We start from the raw sequence: 23,810 nt of genomic DNA, 5'->3' as shown, positions 1-23,810 counted from the left end.
GTTGACGGAAAGCCCAGTGAAGAGGCACAACACAATGAAAATTGTAAAATGGTGAAAGCTATACAGAGAATGTCATTGAATAAACTACAAAGGGAGCTAAGCACACATCTGAGGAAATATAAGGAGAAACAGTACAGATTCTCAAGGCCGAAATATTGTTACATTTATATGCGCTTTCATCTTAATTTACTAGGCTCCGTACAAAGGTGGGATCCATTGGCAAGAAAGAAATTGTCGGCTATGTAAAAAGCCTGGGGAGGCAGAAACGCTAAAGCATTGGCTGATTGGCTGTAGCAACACTAGAGCTGAGGAAAATGTGGTTGGGAAATTTCATAAGGAGATTAGAGGTTTTAAACAGTCGAGTCATGTGGGCTAGGCCTTTGTCTGAGTACTCTATCTCAATGACCATTCCTTTAGTGAATATTTTAATAGTGATTCACAAAAAGTTGGGGGGAAATATTTTTCTCAATTAGTTCACCATAATGAAGTATGGAAGGGAGTAATTTATTTGTAATGAACTAAGAGTTGTGAAGTATAATGTTTTAATAAACTGAAACACACAAAATAAATAGGCAGAGGCACTGCCATAGACATGCCACTTGAGCATTGTATGGCCAGTTACTTCCAGATTATGCCAATTTTAGCTGCATGCCGGGTATTGTCATTACATGAAAAAGTAGATCCCCTGCATTGCCAGTTGCTGCGATAATACAGTATCCAAAAATCCAATAGCTGCAAGTCCCTTTCAGTGCACAGGAGCATTAATGCTTTAATTAATGATAATGATTTGCTATTTATATAGCGCATGTTTACATACAATTACCATCCGAACCAAAGTTGGTACTCCTTTATCAACCTCAGAAGAATGAAAGGTTGAGTTGGCCTTGCCAGGATTTGAACCTGCGAGCTGCACATCACACACAGATCGCAGCAGCAAGCTCTCAACCCGCTGGGCTATCTTACCATTTTGCTAATAAATATGCATTGCCACCATAAGAAAGCATGTCGAAACTGGCTGCACAATGTAGGTCAGACACATAATAACACTTATCATGTTTGCTGCAGCCTTGTAGATGCACAGTAAAACATGCCTTCCCACCGTAAGCCATACCAAGACTGCTTCAGGCTTACTTTATCATAGCTGGCCAGGAAAATATAGAATGCCACTGTAACGACTGGCTGCACCCAAATGACAGTTTAGCCAGGTAATTACACTTATCATGCTTACTTTATTATAGATTCCCTGTAAAAATGTCACGCACATTAAGAAATGACTAGACTCGCTGTACCAAAATGCGCGTCTAGCCACTAATAACGCATATCATGCCTTCTTTATGATGGATGCCCATTATATGATAACGCACCCTCCTTTGCCCCACCATCCTGACACGTCCCTTCTCCATCCCACTCTCCTCCTCCAACCCCCAAATCAGCCCCTTCGCCCAGCATTACCTCCATGCCCCTCTTGTTCATCCCAGTACTTATGTATGAGGCAAGGTGCTTCAAGTACTGGGACGTGGAAAATAGGTCAAGGAGTAATGAAGATTACTGGTAAGTAATCTAGGTATTGAACATAAACACACCATTTACATACTCATTTACACTGCACCCATCTACCAATCACTCATACACACAGCCTCTGATACATCATGCACTCACTCACACACATTACATAATGTACATATATATACACAATCTTTCATGCACACACGCACACATATTTACAAAATAAAACACTTTCTTACCTTTTTCAAAGTCCATTGCTACTCCGAGGAACTCCTCTCTGACTGCAGGCTGATATCTCTGTCTCCCACGCTCCACGCACGCAAGGACTGGCATGCGCAGAGCAGAGGAGCCAGAGCATTCCATGTCCTGTGGAGTTAGGGAGAGGGGTTCTTTTTGTAGTCATCCTGACTTCAAAAAGAAATTATTTTCGTTATGGCAAAAATTTCTTTTTGAAGTCAGACTCACTTAAAAAAGAAATTAATGTAAAGTGGTCTCTCGTCTGAGAGCCCGCCTTACTTTCGGTTTCTGTCTGCAACCCACAGGGGTCGCAGAGGCAGAGCCATGGGTAGCACAGGAGTTGGCAGGGGTAGCTATTGCGACCCCTGGTGACCGCCAATTGACGTCCCTTCTTGCACTCAGGTAAAAGCAACACACTTTAGCTGCACGCAGGATCAGGAGAGATTCTCTCCCCTTCAGAACAGCTAGTTTCCATACTGCATCCTGCTGGGCATTATCTGCAGTCTACAGGGCACCCAATCTCTGCCTCTTTCTCGAAACTGCGTCCCGCTTCCAACACAGCATCTGTCTCTTACTTCTTCATCATGCTTCTGCTGTTTACACTGCTTCTTCTCCTTCCTTCTAATTACTCGCACCCGAATAGGCTTTAAATGTGTAAAGTTCCTGCTCAGGTGTGGGTCATTAAACCCACAAGACTGCAGACTACAGCTCTGCAACTCTGAGCCCTGCTTCCTCATCTCAGTACTAAGAGCATTATCGGACTTGAAGTCCCTAATCTTCCTATTCATTTTTTCATTGTTTTGTTTTTATTGGCATTTCAAATATAAAAAACATTAATTTGACCCCAACAGTCCCCCCGATCAGCGCCCGAACCCCCAACCCCTACCACCCTAGTTCTAGCATGGTACAGGTTATAAGATCACCACAGTGATGCTTGAAAAATAAAATTCAGATATTTCCCACGATGCAAAGGTGTTGAGGGCAGTATCGGATGTTATAGTCACTACGTAAAAACTTTAGCGCTTCCGCCCAGTCCTGTGCAAATTTCGATTGATCGCCGGGAATAAAGTACGTTATCCACTGAAGTGCAACAAAGTTCCATATTTTAGAGAACCAGTCAGCAATGTTCGTTGGATCTTTAGATTTCCATTTTTGTGCTATACAAAGTAAAGCAGCCAGTTGCAACATGACAAATGTTTTACATTTTTCTCTCGAAAAGAGTTTCATCTGTATTTTAGGGATAAATAAGAGGTTAGACTTCATAATGTTTTGTCCCATAGCACCGACTATTTGCATTTTACAATCCTCAATCTGTGCCCAATAAACCTTCAATTCCAGACATGACCACCAAATGTGCTCCCAATCCCCAAGAAGACTGCACTGCCTCCAAAATTGCGGAGAGATGGTTGGTTTCATTTTGTGCAACCATACCGGGGTATAGTGCCACTGAACCATCATATTGTACCAGAATTCCCTTATCTGGATCGAGTGAGTATACTTGGGGATATCTTTCAACAGCCCCTCCCACTCAATTTGCGAGATTTGTTCCCCCAGGGTTTTCTGCCAGCGAGTTCTATAATGCGAGGGAAGAGCGGGGGATACCTCTGTGATTATTTTATATAAATTTGATATTAATGCTTTATTCCCAGGGTTAGAGCTAGCAAATTTCTCGAATATAGCGAGCTCCTGTGCAGCTGCTTGTTTGTTTGGGGGGAGGGGCAATATCCAATGGCGAACCTGAAAATACTGAAAACGGGCTGATTTGTTCAAGTCTAATTCCAATTTACATTGAATGAAGGATTGGGGATCCTTTCCCTGAAAGACATCGCAAAGTTTCATGCAGGCTGCCTGCTTCTATTTCCTAAAAGCCAGAGGTTGAAGTCCCGGTGTAAATTGAGGGTTAAAAAATAGTGGCGTTAAGGGAGAGGGAAATGTTGTGAAGTGGTATTTTTTTGCTGCAATGTCTCAAACTTCCCCATCCAAACCTGTAATCCCACTCCTGTGGATATTTTTCTGGTGGCCCCTTTTAGGAAGCCATAGATTATCCCCACATTGGGGCCCGGCTAACGACTGTTCCATTGGTACCCATCTATTCTCAGAGTCTTTTTCCCGCCAGTCCTTCATTACTCGAAGTTGCGATGCCTGATAGAATTTTTGCTTATTAGGGAGATCCAATCCACCCCTATGAGTAGGTGTAGAAAGCACTTCCAATGACACCCTGGGAGGTTTATTATTCCAGACGAATGCTGATATCCTGCTTTGTAGTTTTTTTTAAATAAGAAACGGGGACCCAGATCGGCAAAGCTTGAAAATAATAGAGCCGTTTTGGAACGATTACCATTTTAATGGTGTTAATACTACTAGCCACGATATTGTCAACGGCACCCATTTCCATAGTTTCCCCATTAATTCTTCTAGCAATGGGGGATAATTAGCAATGTACATCCCTGTTGATTTAGGAGTTACTATTATCCCCAGAAGTATCCTGCGCTCATCCAAATTGAGTTTGCGACGGCAAAATCTGCATTCTTCTGGGGAAGGGATACATTTAAGATCTCAGATTTTGTATGATTTATTTTTAACCCTGCCACTGCCCCAAAGTGTTTTAGTTCCCTGGCTACTGCTGCCAGCATATTTACCGGGTCCGTTATAAACAATAACATGTCATCAGCATATGCCATTATTTTATGTGGGATCCCCCCAAATGTTATCCCTTGTATTTCATTTGTTTGCCGAAATTTTCGCAAATAATGGCTCGAGGGAAATAGCATAAAGTAACAGTGACATAGGGCATCCCTGTTTAGTCACTCTTTCTAGTGTAATCGGTTGGGATAGTTGTCCGTTGATAAGGAGCCGAGCCATCGGGTTCTTATAGTTCACCTTTATCTTTTCCACAATTTTTGGGCCGAAGCCCATCTTTATTAACGTTTAAAAAGAAAAAAAAGACCATTCAACACGGTCAAAAGCCTTTTCAGCGTCAAGAGAAAGGAGAACCTCCAGTGAGCCCTTCTTTGCTACTTTTTCCAAAATATGACAGATGCGCCTTATGTTATCATGGGCCTGCCTAGTTTTTATAAAACCTAACTGGTACTGGGTATTATTGAGGAGAGCAAGTTCACTAACCTATTGGCCAAAATGTTTGAGTAGATTTTGTATCTAAATGTATAAGGGCAATGGGGCGGTATGAGCCACAGCCGGCTGGATCCTTCCCTGGTTTTAAAAATATAACTATTTTTGCCTCTTCCATAGTGTAGGAGATATTCCCTGATTGTGGAAATGAGTTAAATTAAGATACTAATCGTGGGGTCAGTACCTTACGAAAGGTTTTATAGAATTGGGGCGAGAAATCATGCGGACCAGGGGATTTGTTCAGGGTGAAGAGAGTCTAGGACCCGTAATACTTCCTCGGAAGTGATATCTCCCTCGAGGCTTTCTCGTTCCTCATATGTTATTTGGGGAAGATTAACCTATGCAAAGTACAGCTCTTGTGTATGGCTATCTGGGTGTTCTGACCCATATAGTTTTGAATAGAAATTATAAAATTGTGTAATAATCTGGGGTGTTTCTGTAACTGAATCCCGAGAAGGGGTTTGTATTGATTGAATGGTTTGGGAGGTGTTTTTTTGGTGTAGTTAATTGGCCAACAAGCAATCTGCACCGTTGGCTTTTACATAGAAATTTTGTCTGAGATATAATAAAGTCTTTTCAGCTTTTTTGGCGTTGAGTGAATTTAATTTCCTAGTGGCTGCTCTGTTAGCTCTATGAATATACGGATTGGTATTAGTTTCCATTTTACCCACTATATCTTTTAACTCTTGCTCCAATTCTATTTCTAAGGCAAGTTTCTGCTTACGTCTAGAAGCCATTTCGGCTATCAGAGTCCCATGGATCATAGCTTTAAAAGCATCCCACGTAGTATTTACTGATGTTATTTGAGACTGATAAGCTCAAAGAATTCCACTATCTTAGCCTCTATTTTATTTACCACAGTAGCATCCCCCAAAATTTCATATGGAAACCGCCAAGCCCAGACCCTCTGGAATATTTAGTAAGAGAGAGTTGCAGATAGTGTGGTCCCCACCCCCGGACAGCCTTGTGAATGATATAGAGGGATTTGAATTTAATCTGTGAAGCAACCAGGAGACAGTGAATACTTTTTAGGGCGGGAGAGATGCAGTCCCTGGGCTTGAGGTTGCAGAGAGGAAGAAGGGAGATTCAGGAGGAGGCTATTGCAATAGTCAAGCCCAGAGAGAACCAGGGCTCGGGTAACATTGAGCTTCTGGGGGAAAGTGAGAAAAGGTAGAATTCCTTTGAGAAGGAAGAGCTGAAAGTGGGACTTCTTGGAAATGTCCTTGGTGTGATAGAGGAAGGAAAGAGAGGAGTCAAAGATGACTCCAAGGTTTCTGGCTTCAGAAGAGGGAGCAGGGGGAGAGCCCATGCAGGAAGGCGAGATTGAAGGGAAGAAGTCGGGCAGGGGTCCCAATGGGAGTGTTCTCCGTTTTGCTGGCATTGAGGCAGATATCATTGGAAGTGCACCAGGCCTTGATGGCAGAAAGGCAATCAGGGATGATGGAAGGTGCAAGATGGTCAGCAGGAAGTTTGAAGAAGAGTTGTGTGTCATCAGCATAACACTGGAAGTTGAGGGAGAAAGAGGAGATGAGGAGTGCCTGCTGAGTGAGGTAGAGCCAAGGCGAGAGGATAGAGTCCTGGGGACGCTGCTGGTCTAGAAGGAAGTAAGAGAGGAGAAGGTGCCAAGGATGACTTGATCAGTAAGGAAAGAGGTCAGCCAGTCCAGTGCCCGCTCCAAGATACCAAGGGTGTCGTGGAGCCTTTGTATGAGGATGGAGTGATTGACTGTGTCAAATTCAGAAGAGAGATCAAGAAGGATGAGGACAGCTGGGGAGTTGGAATCCAGGGATGCGAGCAGCTCTTCACGGGTGTTCAGAAGAACAGTTTCCATGTCTCTGGATGCTCGTAATCCAGATTGATGGTCGTGGAGACCACCAACTAGTTCAGTGTAGGAGTTGAGTTGGGACAGGGTTAACTTCTCCAGCAGTTTCCCCAGGAAGAGGGTGGTGGAGATAGGGCGGTAGTTGGCTGGACAGGTGGGGTCTGCTGATGGTTTTTGAAGGAGGGGGTGCACAAGGGAGGGCTTGAGGGAGGAGGGGAAGGAACCACTAGCAAAGGAGTGGTTCCAGAGATCAGCGAGTGCAAGAGAGCCAATGTTGTCCTTGATAGTTCTGGAGGAGCAAGGGGAAACCTTTTTGGACGAGACCTTCATGGAGCAGACAACTCTGGTGACTTCATCAAGTGATATAAGGGCGAAGGAGGAGAATGAGGAATGGGTTGGGAGAGTGTGGACCAAGGCTGTTCAGGATGTACTGAGTTTGGTTTGCGTTGCAGAGGGCCTGAGAGGGAATAGGGGAGGAGGATAATTCGGAATGGCTAATTCAGTGCAGATTTTGAAAAGTTCAGCCGTGTTGTTGGATGCGCCTGATACCCGTGCCTCAATGTGGGCCCTTTTCTTGGCACGGATAGAGAATCGATATTGTCTTTGGAGCAGGCGGCGGTCCAGTTTGTCAGAGTGTGCGCCTGAGGTTTGCCACTTACGTTCCGCAGCTCTATACTTTTGTTTCAGGGCTGAAAGTTCAGAGTCGTACCAGGAGTTGCGCTTAGAGGCGTGTTTCAAGCAGATCCTCATGGCTGGAGAAATAGTGTCAAGGGTGTTGGTGATGGACAGGTGGAAGTTGCTGAGAGCAGTGTCGATGGCAGAGTCTGAGTTGCGGGGCAAAAGGGGATAAAGGTGGAAGTGAAGGCAGCAGCATGGCACTTGTTTCATCGGGCGGATGCCCGTGAACGAGGTTGGCAGGACTTTTGGAGGTGGGGTCACATGACCATAGGGACCCAGATATGAGGAGAGGAGGGAGTGGTCTGACCAAGAGAGAGGGGTGACCAGATGAGATGAGAGAAGGAGGTCGGAGTGGGTGAGGGCATCCAGAGTGTATCCAGTAGAGTGGGCCGGACCAGAAGGGAGAATGGAGAGGAATAGAGAGGTGCAGAGCTCAATGAAAAGAATAGATGCTGTGATAGGGGCGTCCAATTGGATGTTAAAGTCACTCAGGAGCAGCAGGTTGGAGGAGGTAGAAAGTAATGCGATGCAGAAATCAGCCCATCCAGAGAGGAACAGGGAGGTAGCGCTAGGAAGCCGGTAAATGGTAGTAATAGTCAGAGTGGGAAGTAGAGGGAGAGGCCGGAGATGGAAGAAAGTTAATGAGGGATGGAAGGAAGCGGTCAACGAGAAGGAGGTTGCCCTGAGGACCCTGAACAAGAATAGTGCCACTTTGGTAGACATTAATGATGCAGCATGAAGAGAAGAAGTCCACTAAAATGACTTCCCACTTGGTTCCACCATTAATGGGAGAGGATGTGAAAGGGCGAGAGTCGAGATGAGATGAGAAGTCCATAGGTCTGGAGAGGGGACAGAGAACAGGATATCAGTGAAGATCTCTCTGGGGGATGCACTGACATAGGTGTCTGCGATGGGGAGGCAAGGACTTGTATCGAGGATGTATTTGTTGTGCTTATTTCGTCCAGATTCTGTGAGAGAGGGTGGATAGGTTATAGTGTAGCAGTTAGAAAAAATTGGAGGGATGGCGAGTGACATCTCAGTGGCAGAGGATAGATGAGAGAATGAAAAAGGAAAAGGGGGAGGCTGCACTGCACAGTCCTGGGGCCTTACTCACAGGCAGCCTAGTAGTTAAGGAGGGCACAATGCAATGCAGAGCGATAGGTGAGGTGCAATACAATGTGGTGTACAACAAGAATGTAAGATGTCAAGCAGGGTACAATGCAATGCACAAAGGATGGAAGATAGAATGCAAACCCACCTAGATTCAAATTTATAAAAACACAATATAATGCAATGATCACAGGATGGAAGATAGAATGCAAACCCACCTAGATTCAAATTTTTTAAAACACAATATAATGCTATGCACACAGGATGGAAGCTAGAATGCAAGCCCACCTACATTTGATTTTTTTCAAACACAATATAATGCAATGCACACAGGATGGGAGATAGAATGCAAACCCACCTAGAATTGAATTTTAAAACAAATAAAATGCAATGAAGTGCACAAAAAGTAAAGCAAAGACAATGCAGTGCATACAGGAGGGTTGTATGGGATCCAGTGTTGGTCGTGTGGAAGGATGGGACACATGGCACGAGATTGCCAGAGCAGGCCACAGTATTTTAACATAGGTGCAACCACCGACCATGCCATATGCTCCAGGTTCTGTGCAATCGCACCACGAACGGGTTGAACAGAACCCGGCGCCTGGGGCTGCACAGACCTATGTGTTTAAACCGACCGTGCCAGCATGGGCATTGGAGAGAAATCCTTTACCCCAAGGAACGGTCACTCACTACACTGGAGCAAGAGTTTTTGGAGGGAATCTTTTCCCGCTCCCCGGTGACAATATATATCCGGATTAGGACAGCCCACAGGGATCCCTGATGTGTCCAGTCTTGTCCGTTACTGCCGATCTGTAAGAGGAACTCCGGATCAGTGTACAGGTAGGCGACTGAACATTTTCATTTATGGGCAATACAGTGGCTACTAAATCTTGCATTAATGAATGGAGTTCCTGTCATGATGCCTACCCCCGGGGACCCAGACCAAGTCCAGCAACCCCGGAAGCAGGCATCAAGTTATCCCAAGCAAGCCCAACAACCCGTGCTAGGAGCTATTTGGGTCCAGTCCTGGCGCCTATGGCGCCAGGCTCATATGGAGAGTCAGTCCTGGCGCCTATGGCTCCAGGCTCATAGATTAAAACTTACCTGATGCAGACCATGCTGCAAACTTACCTGATGCAGACCATGCTGCAAGAGCTCCAAGCCAAAAGAGGCTTGGAAGGGACTACTTTACTTAGGGACTATTTTTTACTCGGGCGGGGCTGGGGAGGAATACTTACCTGGGACTACTTTGGAGGCTGTTTAAACCAAGCCCGAAGAGCAGCACACGCTTCGCGTTATTCTGCATCCAGCAGCGTAACGCTCACCGTGCCTGCAAGTCTGCATCCAGCCTTCTGCTACGCCCGCCTCGAGTTTGTAGCTCCTAGAAAAAGGGAGAAAGAAGGAGAAAAGGTTAGAACAAGAGCAATACCTTTGATCCTTACCTGAATTCCCGATCCATCGCGCCTTCGAGCTGGAAGAAAGAAGCTATTTATGCGCATCGCCTCGCCTGCTGCAGCGCCGCGCTGAGCTCACTGGCCTTCGCAGCATCTTCACATTCTACTGCATCCTCCTGCATGTTCCTGCCACGCTCCGGCACCTAAGGAGAAGACAAGAACAGCAAGGTGAGCCAAGGGAATACACAGAGGAATATTAGTTACCCCCATAGACTTACCTGTTTTTACCACCGGGGGTACTATTCCTCTTCACGGGTCGGCGCGGCTTCCACTACATCTTCGCCGAACCCTGGCCCCTAAGGGGAAACAAAAGGACAGCAAGGTGAAACAAAGGGACTAACAAGGGGAACCCTCCTCACCACAGTAGACTTACCTGATTTTACCGCCGGAGGTATTATTCCCCGAGACTTCATACTTTCTCTCAGCGCCTGAATAAGGGAGAAAGCAACAGGTTACATATTGACATTATTTTATCAAACTGTGTTGGAAAATACAAATCCTTACCAGAATACTACCGGTTGCCACAAGGAACTCTTCATTAGGGTCAAGCTGCAACCTGCAAGGAATCGGACAAGAGTGAAAGTCAGGCATTTGAACTCTTACGGACTTTATACTTACGACGTCTTGCCGGGAATCTCGGAGTCAATATTGTTCTGGAACTCACCAATTCCTTCGAGCCAGTGAAGACTATAAGAGGGGACATCAAAGATGATCTGTGGGGAGAACAGCGGGGGTGGGGGGATTTACGCTCAACTCCATGGGTGGTTAATTCCCTTTCTCCATTTGCAGAAGAATATTCCTACGGGCCAAGCAAACGAAGCTAGGTGGGCCAGTCCAGTCCGTCATCTCGGCCCTACGCGTCACATTGGTGGAGACCGCAGCTGTCCAGTTCCGATCGACGCCTCTGTGGGAGCCAGGTGAGCATAACAGTTCCCTTTGTCAGGCAAAACGCATGGTTTCCTTGGGGCGTTCTTGTCAGTTCCTTACACAGAGGATATATGCATGAAGGTAGGTAAACAAAATTTATCTTCTCCCTTTTATTGTACAGATACCCGACAAATCTCTTGGGCAGAGATCTCCTCTGTACATTTAACATGTTTATTGCCTTCACTGAGAAAGGTATAGTATTCTCGACTCCAGCTTTATATCCGGTAAGGAGCGCTTTTGCATGCATACTGTAGTGATATCGCGATAAGGGGCGTACCTGTACACTCAGCTTTGTTTCTTTATGGAATAATAGTTGTGTTGAATTGGGTCCCGGGAATCAGAGATCGGACATGGCGGGTAGCCTGCTGAGTCACAAGTGGTAACACCAGGCACCATTATCTCAATTCTCGTGGAAGCAATAGTTATCAAGAAGGACAGGGTGGTTATCTCAGGCACTGATGAGAAAGGGGGAGAGTGGCATGCAGTCTTGTGCATCAATCCAACCTTATCGCCAAGGGACGTGTTCGTTGAACAATTGTTCGAGGATGCTGAAGATACAGGAGAGATGGTTTTCGAGATTGGGGTGGCTTGTCAGATAGCAATAGAGCAAAGGGAAATAGCACAGACCATGCTCATCGCTAGAAGTACATCACTATATTGGAAGGATTTGGCGAAGGTTCCTGACCTTTTATGGACCAACAATCCTCAGGATCTGGAGGTTGTTAAAGAGTGCTGGAGCAGTACGGATAGAATTGAAACCTGGCACGATATTGCCATGTGTGAGTCATACTATATGTCTAGGGAGGCTAACAAAGGGATTTATGAGACCATTATGGCATTGTTGAAGCAAGGCATAATACAACCTTCTATGTCCCCATGCAACAGAAATCCCAAAAAAGGCAATGATTGAAGCAAAATAAAGTTATCAACAATGTCAAAAGGCGGCACTGAGGTCAAGTAATACTTGGATGGATGACAGTTTAGGGAAGACGGCATGATGAAGAAAATTTGACACAGAAATGCAGTTTCTGTAGAAAATCCAGGTCGAAACGCAGACTGAAAAGGGGGCAGAAGGGAGTGAGTATTTAAGAAGAGATTTGTAAATGAACAATCCTTTAATGTACTTTAGAAAGATACGGAAGAAGAAAAAAGGGCTTTAAAAGTAGCTTTCTTAAATATATTATGAAAAATGCCAGAAGGCAGTGAGGCATTAAAAAGAAAAGCCAAATAAAAAGTCACAGAAGGAAAAATGCCAGAAGACGGGCTGAAGGGCTGTGATTGTCTAAGAACAGGAACGAACTTCAATAATGTCATGATGGGAGACTGAAGGAAGGCAAGAAAAGGAAGCTGAAGTAGTTGCAACAGAAATGGAAAGTCAAAGGGACTAAGGGCCTGATTTACAAAAATGTTTTCAATGGGACTTTCCCATGTTAAAACATTTTTGTAAATCAGCCCTTAAGATTTGAAGAGTTATATAAGGAAGATTGAATAGTGGTAATTTTATTCAGACAAAAGGATGCAAAATCATTTGAAGAAACAGAGAATTCAGCAGAAGGATTGCCTGAGTATGGGGGATAGTCATTTGTTAAGAGTAGAAAATATAAACAGTGGAGAAGATCTTACAGCAGAGATACAAGAATTTTTACATTCAGCCTTGCATTGTTAAGGGCTGAAGGCTATGTGGAATGCAGATAGGAGAAGATAGAGACGTTTTAAGCTGATCTATCCCTCCGCTATTTACATTCAGCACTCTGAAGTTGAATTCTAAGTTACCTAAGGGACTGCGGACACTAGGGATGGCGAGGCATGCCTTTGGGAATAAAGGGAGTTAAAGGACAAAGGCTATCCAAATAATTAGACTGAAGTACCGGGTAACCAGAATCCATTAGGATAAAATGGTTGGTAAGAATGACAAAATGGTCCATTGGTGGAAATACAACATCTGTTATAGCAGACAAACTTGTTAATTCACATAAAATTAGAATTAGGCCAAGGGTACAATGCTTAGCATGAGTAGAAAGTGGAGAAGGATTACATGATGTAGAGGTATTGTGAAATGGAGAAGTAAGGTGAATGTTGAGATTTCATGCGCATGAGCACTTCTCATCAGCTTCTTCCCGGGATACATCAAGCCAGCCCACTGCAGCCAGATCTTGATTGGATGAGCTAGGTCACATGATAGGTCAGGTGACCTGGACATTATTTCATCTCTAGCGCTTCTCATCAACTGCTTCCTGGCCCACAACTAGCCGGCCAATCACAGCCACTGCTGAGTCACCTTGCAGCCTTTGGATCCACCCAGGGACCCCGATTGGATGGAGCTGGGTCATTTGACAGATCACATAACCTGGATATTATTTCATCTAGTGCTCCAACACTTCTCATTAGTTGCTTACCAGGCCCATGTCGAGCCAGCCCACCACCGCTAAGCCACCTTGAGGCCCTTGGCTCTTCCTCCCCAGGACCCTGATTGGATGTAGTCCATCATATGATGGACCTCGTGACCCTGACATTATTTTATCTTTAGTGCGCCAGCATTTCTCATCAGCTGCTTCCCAGGCCGGGTCGACCCAGTAGACTAGAGCTGTGTCACCTTGTGGCCCTTTGCTCTGCTCCTTAGACTATAATCGGAGGCTGGGGTCGTGTGACGGATCATGTGATCTGGATATTATTTAATCTCTAGCAAGTCTCGTCAGATGATTCATGGGCTGCTTTGTGAGCCCACCACCACCGATCCATCTTGCGACCCGTGGCTCTATCCCGTGGCTCTATCCCCAGTGGTCTCTGTTTGGATGTGCTGGATTATGCATTGCTCTTAAGGAACCATCACCCAAGGCACCCTTGCCTGGGCATCCTTTCAAAGGGCCACACTTAAAAGGCAAATGCTGTACTTGTTTGCTCCTGTTTGTGCTGCTTTGCTGGGTGCCTGCTCTGTAGGCTTATTCAGGAAAACCTGGGTCACAATGATGCTTAACAAAAATGTCATTTTATTATTTCTGTTTGTTTGCCGTTCTTCATTATGGAAATGCCAGTACGCCTCACAAATCATACATCTCAGAACTTTGCTTCAAGGGCAGATGTTTGTAATGCATCAAACTTGCTTTATTGTACTACTTCGTCTACTTTGTCATTTTACTTCAACTTTAGACTCTGAAATCGCAGATGAATTACCCCAAAAATGAATTAGTCTTAGACTTACTTTTATCTTTCAATTTTACATTTCTTTCAATACAGAAATGTGGGTTTGCAGCAATACTCTGCTACTACTTACTGCACTGCATCCTAATACTGGAGTCAGTACTGGTCTTGTATGCTGACCTACCTGGACTCCTATTAATCATAGGGTTTCTTTTCCTACTTGTTCTTCTTTTGAAGTTCATCGTGCCTCTTTTTTTTATCCTCATTCTTTACCTTTTTTGACTATGTATCCTCCTCCAGGACCTTTGCCTTCTTTTTATGATAACTTTTATCTTTTACTATTTCTCCCCTCGTCTCTCTGCACTGCTTTGTTACTAGGCGTAATTGCCTTTGCCACAAATGGCCTTAATAATAAATGGAAACTGGGAGACAGTTCAAGGATTTTTATTCTTGTTAGATCTTTTGAGGTAAGCGGATTGTTCACCCTGAATATGAGAAGATTGTTCAAATTATTGATTGTTAAATATATGTTGCACCCGGCTGGAAAGGGGGTATAATATTGGGCCGTCCTCTCTCTCTTGTCTAGTGCTGGTGGTTTTCTCCCTAGACCAGGCATCCCTCAATCCTAGGATGATCTCTATAAATCGGTAACTGCTACTGTCTAAGATTCTGTCTTACCTTGTTGTGATGGCCTAAAAGTGTGCACCTTAGCTATCTAAACTCCCTCTGAGAATGATCTATGTCATTGCTGCTGTAAGTTCCCCTATGTGATGTAACGTAAGAGTTTGTGCCTTCCAGCTACTCAGGCCCCACTTTGTCTTATCCTTCTGCACTCTGACGTTTCTCTCCCTACGTCTTTCTGTCGCTACAGCTTATCTCCTACTCTCCTCCCTCCTACTCCAGCCACCGCCTCTCCTCACGGTCCCTGCCCCTCTCACACTTGCTGTGACATTGTGTCATCTGTCGTCACTACCTGTGTTTTTGTGCATTTCACATGCTAGTTACAACCCTCAGCCCACTTATTGTTTTACGGTGTATAAGTACATGGGAGCCTGTTATTCATTGTCCAGGGAAGTCCGGCCAGCTGTTAAGGTCAGTACGAAGCTGGATAATAACCCTGATGCAAGGGATGCTTAAGGGCAGACTTGACAAATGGTCTATAGGTCTCGATCAGGCTCTCAGGAATGTCCATGGTGTGACCAGAGACTATGCGTGTTGAAATGATACTCTTATAGATTAGTGTGAAATAAGGACCCCAGCAAGTCTGGGCAGATAAGATATTTATCGCAAGTTCAAAGGGAACTTGTTGTTTCTCCCCCTCCTCATATTGCTGAAGTGTCCTTGCAAAGACCATGTGCATCACGATGGGGGTTGGAGGTCCTCGGCCAGTTGGAACTTGTAATCAATTATGTTTATTGTGTGAATGAATGTGTAACTATGTAACAACGTCACAACATACTATGGAAAGATCCCAAAAAGAGGTATGCTGTAAATACGAGCAGATGCAAATGTATGTTGAAAGGGGATGGTAGTTAAATAAATGTGTCCCATAAGAGCGTGGGAACAAACGGATATTGCTGTACCGCAGAAATACCTATGTGGCTGCCCAATCACGGAACCCCCTGGGAGCTTTCCTGCAGAAATGCCTGGAGCTCAATTGCAGAGTCCCGCTTTGTCTGCCCTACACAACGTTCACTGGGGCTTCACTTAGGAGTCTCTCTAAGGCAGCATTGCACATTCCTCACTATGCTGCACTACATATTCCCCTATGGAGTGCCTTCTTGTATCTTGCCTTCGGAGATACAATTCATGCCTTGCTTGTATCTTCTTAACTAACCTTATTTTCTCTTTCTACAGTTGCAGATGTCACCACAGCACAAACAACTCAGAGCCCACTCGCACCCAAAGGTGAGTCTGCACTGTATTTCTTTAGATATATAAATATGATTTGTAAAGCGTCGAACATGTCACTTTCAACAGTGCCAGATGTCATGGTGGGTCTGGTGATTGTTGGTTCGGTCGGAGCATGTGCAGTGATGACACCTCACTCCAATGTAGACTGGGTTGAATTGTGATGTGATGACTGGGTGTCTGTCCATCTAAAATACATTGTACCAGCTCTCTCCCAACCTGAGACTATTCTTAAGAGTCCTCTCTGCTTGTCATTTTGTTCAAAGTAGTAATTGCACACAGGGGATAGCCAATTTTAGCACTTACGTGCTGTTTGGTCCACTGCATGCTACTTTCCACTTTCACAAAGCTGAGTGTTAAATGAAAGAGTAAAAACAGTCAAAATGGCCTTTAGTCTTTCATTTGACCCTCCATTTTGTCAAATGTGTATGCTGCTAAAAGCACTGACAGTCGTTTCTTAAGGAATCAACCTGCTTTTAGCAGGTGCCAAATGGAGGCAGATTGCATAGGAAACTGTTCATAAAGAACCTGCATGAAAATCCCATGCAGCCGTAAAACAAATTGTACGAGGCAGGCATGACACAAACGTTAATGGTCTGATTACTTCCTGGCAATCTTCTTTACTTCAGACCTACTCTTCCTCTTCCCTGTACTCACTCTGTGAAGGCGCTGCATTTTCCAACAAAACCCTTTCCCAAAATAGCTTCATTTTAACTTTTTCTTTAGTGGTATTGTTGGGGTGGTTGATAAAAGTCTCAATGGGAAAGAAGGGTTTGCGTTGCGTGTGCCATATTAGTGACAGGGTTAATGGTCATGTTGGCACAATGTTGCGATTTAGCATGTATATACTGTAATTACCGGGAATGGGATAAGTGTTACTATTAGTGGTACTGTGTGTTTAGATGATACATTTTAGATTTGCACGCACGTAGCAACATAACGTCAAATCTGCCAATGCAATAGGAAAGCAAAGTTGTCACGTGGCGTGCCATGTTGCGCCTAAAAATGGGAAGCAAGGTGCTTCATATGCACACATGAGAAAGGAGATTTGCGGATGAAGAAACCACTGTGAGAGGACGTGGTCGTTTTGAACATGCATGCACAGACATAGATACACAGGGGTCTTTAAGGCCATGTGCCTCGGACAGTTGGGGTACACAGGGACATGGCTAATACACAAATCCTCTCATAACTAGGGATTGTGCAGGCCAGGAACCTGGCGTTGTGAGATAACCTCTGTGTGACCAGGAAAGCGGGTTGAGCAAGGTTGAAGGCTTATGAAAGTCAGTGGGCAGCTTCGATAATATACAATTGTCTGCTACGGCCAGGCCAGGTTTTTACAACTTGGTACTATTGTAGAGAGGAGATATAATCTTTTTAAGTACATGGGAGCCTGTTATTCATTGTCCTGGGAAGTCCACCTGCTAGCGTCACGACGGGGCCGGGTAATAAACCTGGTGCAAGGGATGCTTAAGGGTAGAGTTGATAAATGGTTTATAGGTTACGATCAGGTTCTCAGGAATGACCATGGTGTGACCAGAGGCTATGCGTGTTGAAATGGTAGTCTTATAGATTAGTGTAAAATAAGGACCCCAGCAAGTCTGGCCAGATAATATATTTATCGCCAGTTCAAAGGGAACTTGTTGTTTCCCCCCCTCCTCATATTGTTGAAGTGTCCTTGCAAAGACCATGTGCATCACGATCCGGGTTGAAGGTCCCCGGCCAGTTGGAACTTGTAATCAATTATGTTTGTTGTGTGAATGTGTAACTATGTAACAACGTCACAGCATACTACTGAAAGATCCCAAAAAGGGGTGTGCTGTAAATGCGAGCTGATGCAAATGTATGTTGAAAGGGGATGATAGTTAAATAGATGTGTCCAATGAGAGCGTGGGAACAAAAGGATATTAGATTTCTTTGTATAGATTTAACCAATCATGTATTGGGAGATGATTTGTTATAAAATATGTGGGTGTGTTTTAACTGTTGCAATAATATATAAAATGTGTAAACTTGTGTGGTTCGAGGAGATTCGGGTTAGTTTTACTCTACAGTGTCATCTAGCCCCCCCCCCCCGCTGTTTGTACAATAAACTTGCTTTACGGACAAACGTGCACTCGCTTCTTAAAAGGTGAGCCTACTTTGGGTTATGGAGATCGGAGGTCCACCCACACATTCAGTGACCACGAAGGGATTCAGAGTTTCCAAGATGTTGGGGGTTTCCTGTCCACACAAATTGGGTGTGGGGCCTCTCTGCAGGGACCCGTCTTCCGTGCATGATATAAGAAGAGGTCTACAGGCACAAAATTGGTTAAAGGCCTGTCTGCTCTCCAAAGGCATGCAGACCAACTGTGCATTGCGAATTGAAGGTGCACCATTTCGGAGGGCTTCGAGGATAATTTTTACATGTGCACTTTGGCAGGTAAAGCAAGAGGGTAATAGGGGAAAACAAAGGTTTTTCTTTGATTTAAGGTTTTTGGAAAGGGTAAAATGGTAGGTATGTGTGGAGTCAGACAAGGGTAAGTGTGTTGAAAGGATGAGCTTTTTGGAGGAGTGAATGAACTGACGATGTTGTAAATCCTTTTTATATTTTTGCCTAGCTTGTTATTTTCAGAGGTGTGATGTGGCATTTCCACCAGCACCTCCTTTGTGAGGTTTGCCCTGATACCTTTCGGTTTGTTTGTCTGTTTGGCTGGAGCCCTTACCTAGGGATGAGGTGGCATCTCTATAGTAAGTCCTCCCATGGATACCTTTCTAGAGTATGCCGTTGGCACCCTTCATTCTGTATTGACTGCGCGTACGGAGCACTTGCTTTGCGGAATTGATATTTTTACCTAATTTGTTATTTTATTTTCTTGGTTAGTCGAAGTAGTGAAGGCTATGTTTCCATAGTTGGAAAAAGACAACATTGTAGTTGAAAATGTTGTTAAAGAGATGATGAAGTATAGAGGATTTTGGCTGGCATTGTGTTTTTTTGATAATATGCTGTCTTTTGTGTAAGGGTGGGAAGTATAATTAAAGTGGATGGCTGGATGGGGCACTGTGGAGCACCTTGCCAAGATGGCCGCTACTCTGTGAGCTCTGTACAGGGTGAGCACAAAATCCTGATTTTGCTGAGTCTGATACCGTGCTGAACAACTGCACGGCACATAATTAGCAGTGGAACTATATCCGGACACCGTGGCAGAATTGTGGGCTCCTGCCTTGCCTGGAGATGGCAAGGTGCACCGGCCAAGCAGCATGGGGGAAGTGGAGGCTGCGGGAGCGCGCTCTGCATGGCCCATCGAGAGGCGGTGCTCAGAGAGCCAGCAAGACGCGGACTGCAGAGCTGTGGTGAGAGCCAGGTAGGATTTCGATGCTGGGTGGCTGCCATTTGTCCCCCCCCCCCTATCCCGGTGCTGCTTGGAGTTGCTTGGCAGGAGCAGGCAAGGTGGCCCTGGTTATGGCAGCGCGGGAGCCCTGCAGGGCTTCCCGCTCACCCACGAGCTGCTAGATGCAAGCCACGGAGGAGTGCAGCATCAGTGGCGGTGACGCTTGTCAGGGTTGAATTTGAGGGTCGATATGTGCTGGTGCATGGTATATTACACAGAAGGGAAGTATTATTGGTTAATGTGTATGAGCCCAATTTTGATAACCCAGCCTTTTACGAAGAGGTATTCCGGATTTGTGCTGCATTCCCGCTGGCAGACACTATTTGTTGGGGAGACCTGAATACTATATTGGACACAATGCTAGACTGTACTGGTGTCTCTGCTAGATCACAAACTAAGGCCGCAGGAGTCATACTCGCTAATGCACAGGCGCTGGGGATGCTGGATGTATGGAGGACATTGCATGCTACGGATATTGGATATGTGTTCTACTCCTCAGTTTATGATATGCACTCCTGCATAGACGCATGATGGTGTCTACTACGTTCCATAATGCAGTAGAATCCTACGCGATTCTACCACACACTCTTTCAGACCATGCCTCAGTGCTGTTGGGCCTGCGAGTGTCTGAGAAGTGTTGCTCACGACCCCCTTGAGGTTCAAAGCTTCCACTTTACTAGACACAGCCTTTTCGTAAAATTTACATGAGCATGTGACATCCTTCTTTGAGGACAATATTGGGTCGGTGTCCTCTACCTCGACACTGTGGCAGGCGTTTAAAGTGTATATAAGGGGGGTGGTTGTCTGTGGCAAAGATGATTGTACTACCCAAACTCTTGTACATGTTGCACAATATACCTTTATGGCCGGGTCAGGAGTTTTTTTCGGGAACTTACTAAATTGTGCACCGCGTTCGTCTGGACAAACTGTCAGGTCTGCATGAAGTTGGTCTTGGCTCGTTCTTATGGGAGTGGGGGCTTGGCGCCTCTGACATGGACTTGCACTATCTTGTAGCGCAGGTGCATTATGTAACTTATTGGACTGATGCTGGGTCTGACCCACCGCATGTCCATTTGGAGAGAGCTTGGGTGCATCCCGCCCCCCCATTTTCATTTCTGGTGGGTGGTCTGTACCAATCTGCCCATCCTTTGGATCCAGTAGGAGGGACATTTGGGGTTTGGGGAACTGAATAAGAGGCTGGATGTCAAGGCCCTGATAAACGACTTTCACTGTGGGGGATGCAGGTACTGGCACCCACAATGGGTGTGCATATTGAGAGGGACTGGGGGTCACTTGGCATTCTGACTCTACAAAGAGGGCTGCTTTGCTGATTGGACTGATTTACAACCATACCTGGGAGATAACCCACTACAGATTCTCAATTACTCTTGCATCAAGGCAGCATACATATCACATTGTCCAGTATTTCCCGAAGAACCACCTGCGCATGCTTGCCTTTTGTACATATTGCTCCCCAGCTTGGAGAAGAAGTGCATTTATGTGTTTTTTAAGCTGGCAGAAGGCATGGACACCAGTGCAGGTACTGGGGCTCACGTTATGTGTATCGCGGACCTTCATGTAGGCTTCACGGCCCCTCAGGCTATATGCAGTTTAACAAAGGGGGTAGCAATGAATTCTAAATATCGTCTAATACACTTTAAGGTTTTTAATAGGCTATGTTACTCCCCCTCTAGAATTGGATATTTCCCGGGTGACAAGACAGTGGAGCGTCCCAGTTGTTGCTCATGTATGGTCTTGTGTGGAACTACATGGGTTTTGGTGCTCAGTTATTGCGATGCTTTCAGAGGTGCTGGGGCAGCTACTGAAACTAACTGCATTTGATTGTATATTGCATTTTATGGGTAAAATGGGCACCACCAAGCGCAGGTTCTTGAATTTGGGTCTGCTTTTGGCCAAGAGAGCGATAATAATGCAATGCCCTTAGAAGGAGTTGCACATAGTGGAGGGGTGGTTTTAAGAAATTACTTGGGCAAATGACAATGGAGATCTGTATATCACCTTACTTCCTAGGGACAGCCACCCTAAACACATTTGGTCAGACTTGTGGCTATATTTGGCGAAAGATGGGGCTGGGCACTCATAATAAGATTTAGTACTGTGGTTTGCTCATCTGTGTGGTTGGTACATGGCTATCTGCGTACGACCCACTTATACTTACTAAATAAAGTTGCAAAAAAAGTTACACCAAAAACGTGAATGGCTAACTAAGGTGATTTTGGTGAAAGCGAACGAGATGAGAGATTGTGGGGAAGATTACGTAATTGGGAAGGAGAAAAAAGGGGGTCTTTAGGTTGAAAATTTGTGCCACGGGTTCGGCTTCCATGTTTTAGGTCATTGATTTTTTAAGTACAATTGTTACAGTTACACTGGTTTTGGAGTATGGAGACTCCACTCAATCACCAGTGTCAGGTACTTCCTGGCTATAAGGTAAGATTGTATAATTCCTGCAGGAATAGCTGCAGGAAAATAAGGGCGGAATGCTCAATTCTTAGCCTAATGAGGAGACCAATGATAAGGGAATGTTGTAAAACCTGTATACTTTCTTAGTCACTAGTCATAAGGCATTAGAGCAAAAGAAACGTTTAAATATCTTAGAGTTATGGAGGGTGTATGAGAAGGGTGGGAAGGCCCATAATGTTAAAATTGCAGAGGAAGGCCAGATATAGGAGGGTCCAGGAATTCTTTACGCACTGGCCCTTTATGGGTACTATCCTTTATCTTTATCTTTAAGTGAAAGACATGGAGAACCCCAGTAAAGGTGAGTGTGACTCAATTTCCGTTGCTCCATAAGTGTCAGGGAAAGGTGTATTATGTCCTGTGGTCACACATGGACTGGAATACCTTGATGAAGACGCTCCCTTTCCTCACTGCTGGGGCGGGATGTGGATTTAATCATTGGAAAAGCTAACTGCTGGAGCCATGTTGGCCACAGGGGACATGAAAATCGGATTCACGGCTCTAATAGGGGAATGGTCAGACGAGCTTTCGAGGCGATCAGGGCATCCGGGAGTTCAGTTGAATATGAATACCCAAGACGGAGCAACCTTCAATAATTAGAGGGCACAGGTATGGGGGGCCCTGCAGGTTATGTATCCTGATTCACCAGATTTAAATTCTATTTTGGCTAAAACAATGAAATTGGATGACAAACCTACCACCCATATCCAGTTAATTCAGGAGATGTTGAGTGCTGAGATGGGAGAAGCGTGTGAAAACAATGTGACTATTTTTTATCACATGCTGAAAAAGGGACTTCCGAAAGTAGGTAGCATGATCTGGATAAGGTAGTGGGAATAGAGGGCAAGGGTTGGCTAGAAATTCAGGCATGTATTGTGCATTTTTGTAGGAGGAGGCAAGAGAAGGAAACGGAGAGCACAGAGCAGGCACAAAAGGCAGAGGCCAAGCTTGTTCAGAAAAACATCTGTTTGGAAGGAGCAGTGATCACCAGCTCCACGTAGGGACAGCAGGGACAATCAGAACAACAGGGACATATTGAATCAGGCATGGCACAAGTTTGGATGGACGTGTATCAGTAGCGGAGACCAGCTTTTGGTGCGGGAGGACAATAGGGTGCCAGCAGGAGGCTGGGTGGCATACTGGGAACCAGGGGGTAGCCAGGCAGGGTGCCCACTCCCCTTCCCCCCTACCCTGGCTCAGCCACCGACGGGTATGCTCCCGGTCAAGGTAAAATGAGAGGGTTTCCGATGGGTAGGGGAGGATTTTCACGAGGAAGTGGTCATTTGGCATGTTCCGAGGAATGGGGCCCCGGTTTAACACGCCAATGGGATGTCATTATCGAGGGTTGTATGGGATCCAGTATTGGTTGTGTGGGAGGATGGCATATGTGGCCTGAGATTGTCAGAGTAGGTCACAATATTTTAACTTATGTGCCAAGCAAGTGCAACCCCCAACCATGCCATATGCCCCAGGTTATGTGCAATCGAAGCAGGTACAGGTTGAACAAAACCCAGCACCTGGGGCTGCACAGACTTATGCATTTCAACCGACCATGCTAGCACAGGCTCTAGTGCAGGCATGGGAGAAAATCCTTGACCCCAAGGAACGGTCACTCAAACCCTGGAGCATGTTTTTTTGGAGGAAATTCTTTCCCGCCCCCCGGTGGTAATATGTATCCGGATTAGGACAGCCCACAGGGATCTCTGATGTGTCCAGTCCTGTCCGTTATTGCCGATCTGGTAGAGGAAACCCGGATAGGTTTACAGGTAGGTGACCAAACGTTTTCATTTATGGTCGATACAGGGGTTATTAAATCTTGCATTAAGGAAGGTGAGTTCCGCTTTTCAGGCAAAACGATGGGCACATCTGCGGATTTCCTGTTGCTTACTTACACCGAGGATATACGTATTAAGTGCATAAAATGTATCTGCTCCCTTGTTGAATTGTGCAGATACCCCGAAAAATCTCTTAGGAAGAGATCTCCTCAGTAAACTTCACATGTCGATCGACTTCACTGAGAAAGTGTGAGAAATCTGAGGCGTTTCTCCC

General features: G+C 45.2%; 1 protein-coding gene across 1 annotated transcript in view; it reads left to right on the top strand.

Annotated features, from left to right (window-relative positions):
• Positions 1 to 23,810, top strand: part of LOC138583216 (integumentary mucin A.1-like) — a 276,987-nt gene that overhangs the window by 58,473 nt on the left and 194,704 nt on the right. The window contains exon 5 of the mRNA XM_069655252.1: positions 15,859 to 15,909. Coding sequence (XP_069511353.1) covers positions 15,859 to 15,909 — 51 coding nt within the window. The remainder of the gene's footprint in view (positions 1 to 15,858; positions 15,910 to 23,810) is intronic.

Source organism: Ambystoma mexicanum, chromosome 3q, assembly GCF_040938575.1.
Source record: "Ambystoma mexicanum isolate Mex_15411 chromosome 3q, UKY_AmexF1_1, whole genome shotgun sequence".
NCBI classification, from domain to species: Eukaryota; Metazoa; Chordata; class Amphibia; order Caudata; family Ambystomatidae; genus Ambystoma; species Ambystoma mexicanum.
This window is presented reverse-complemented; position numbering and strand designations above follow the sequence as displayed.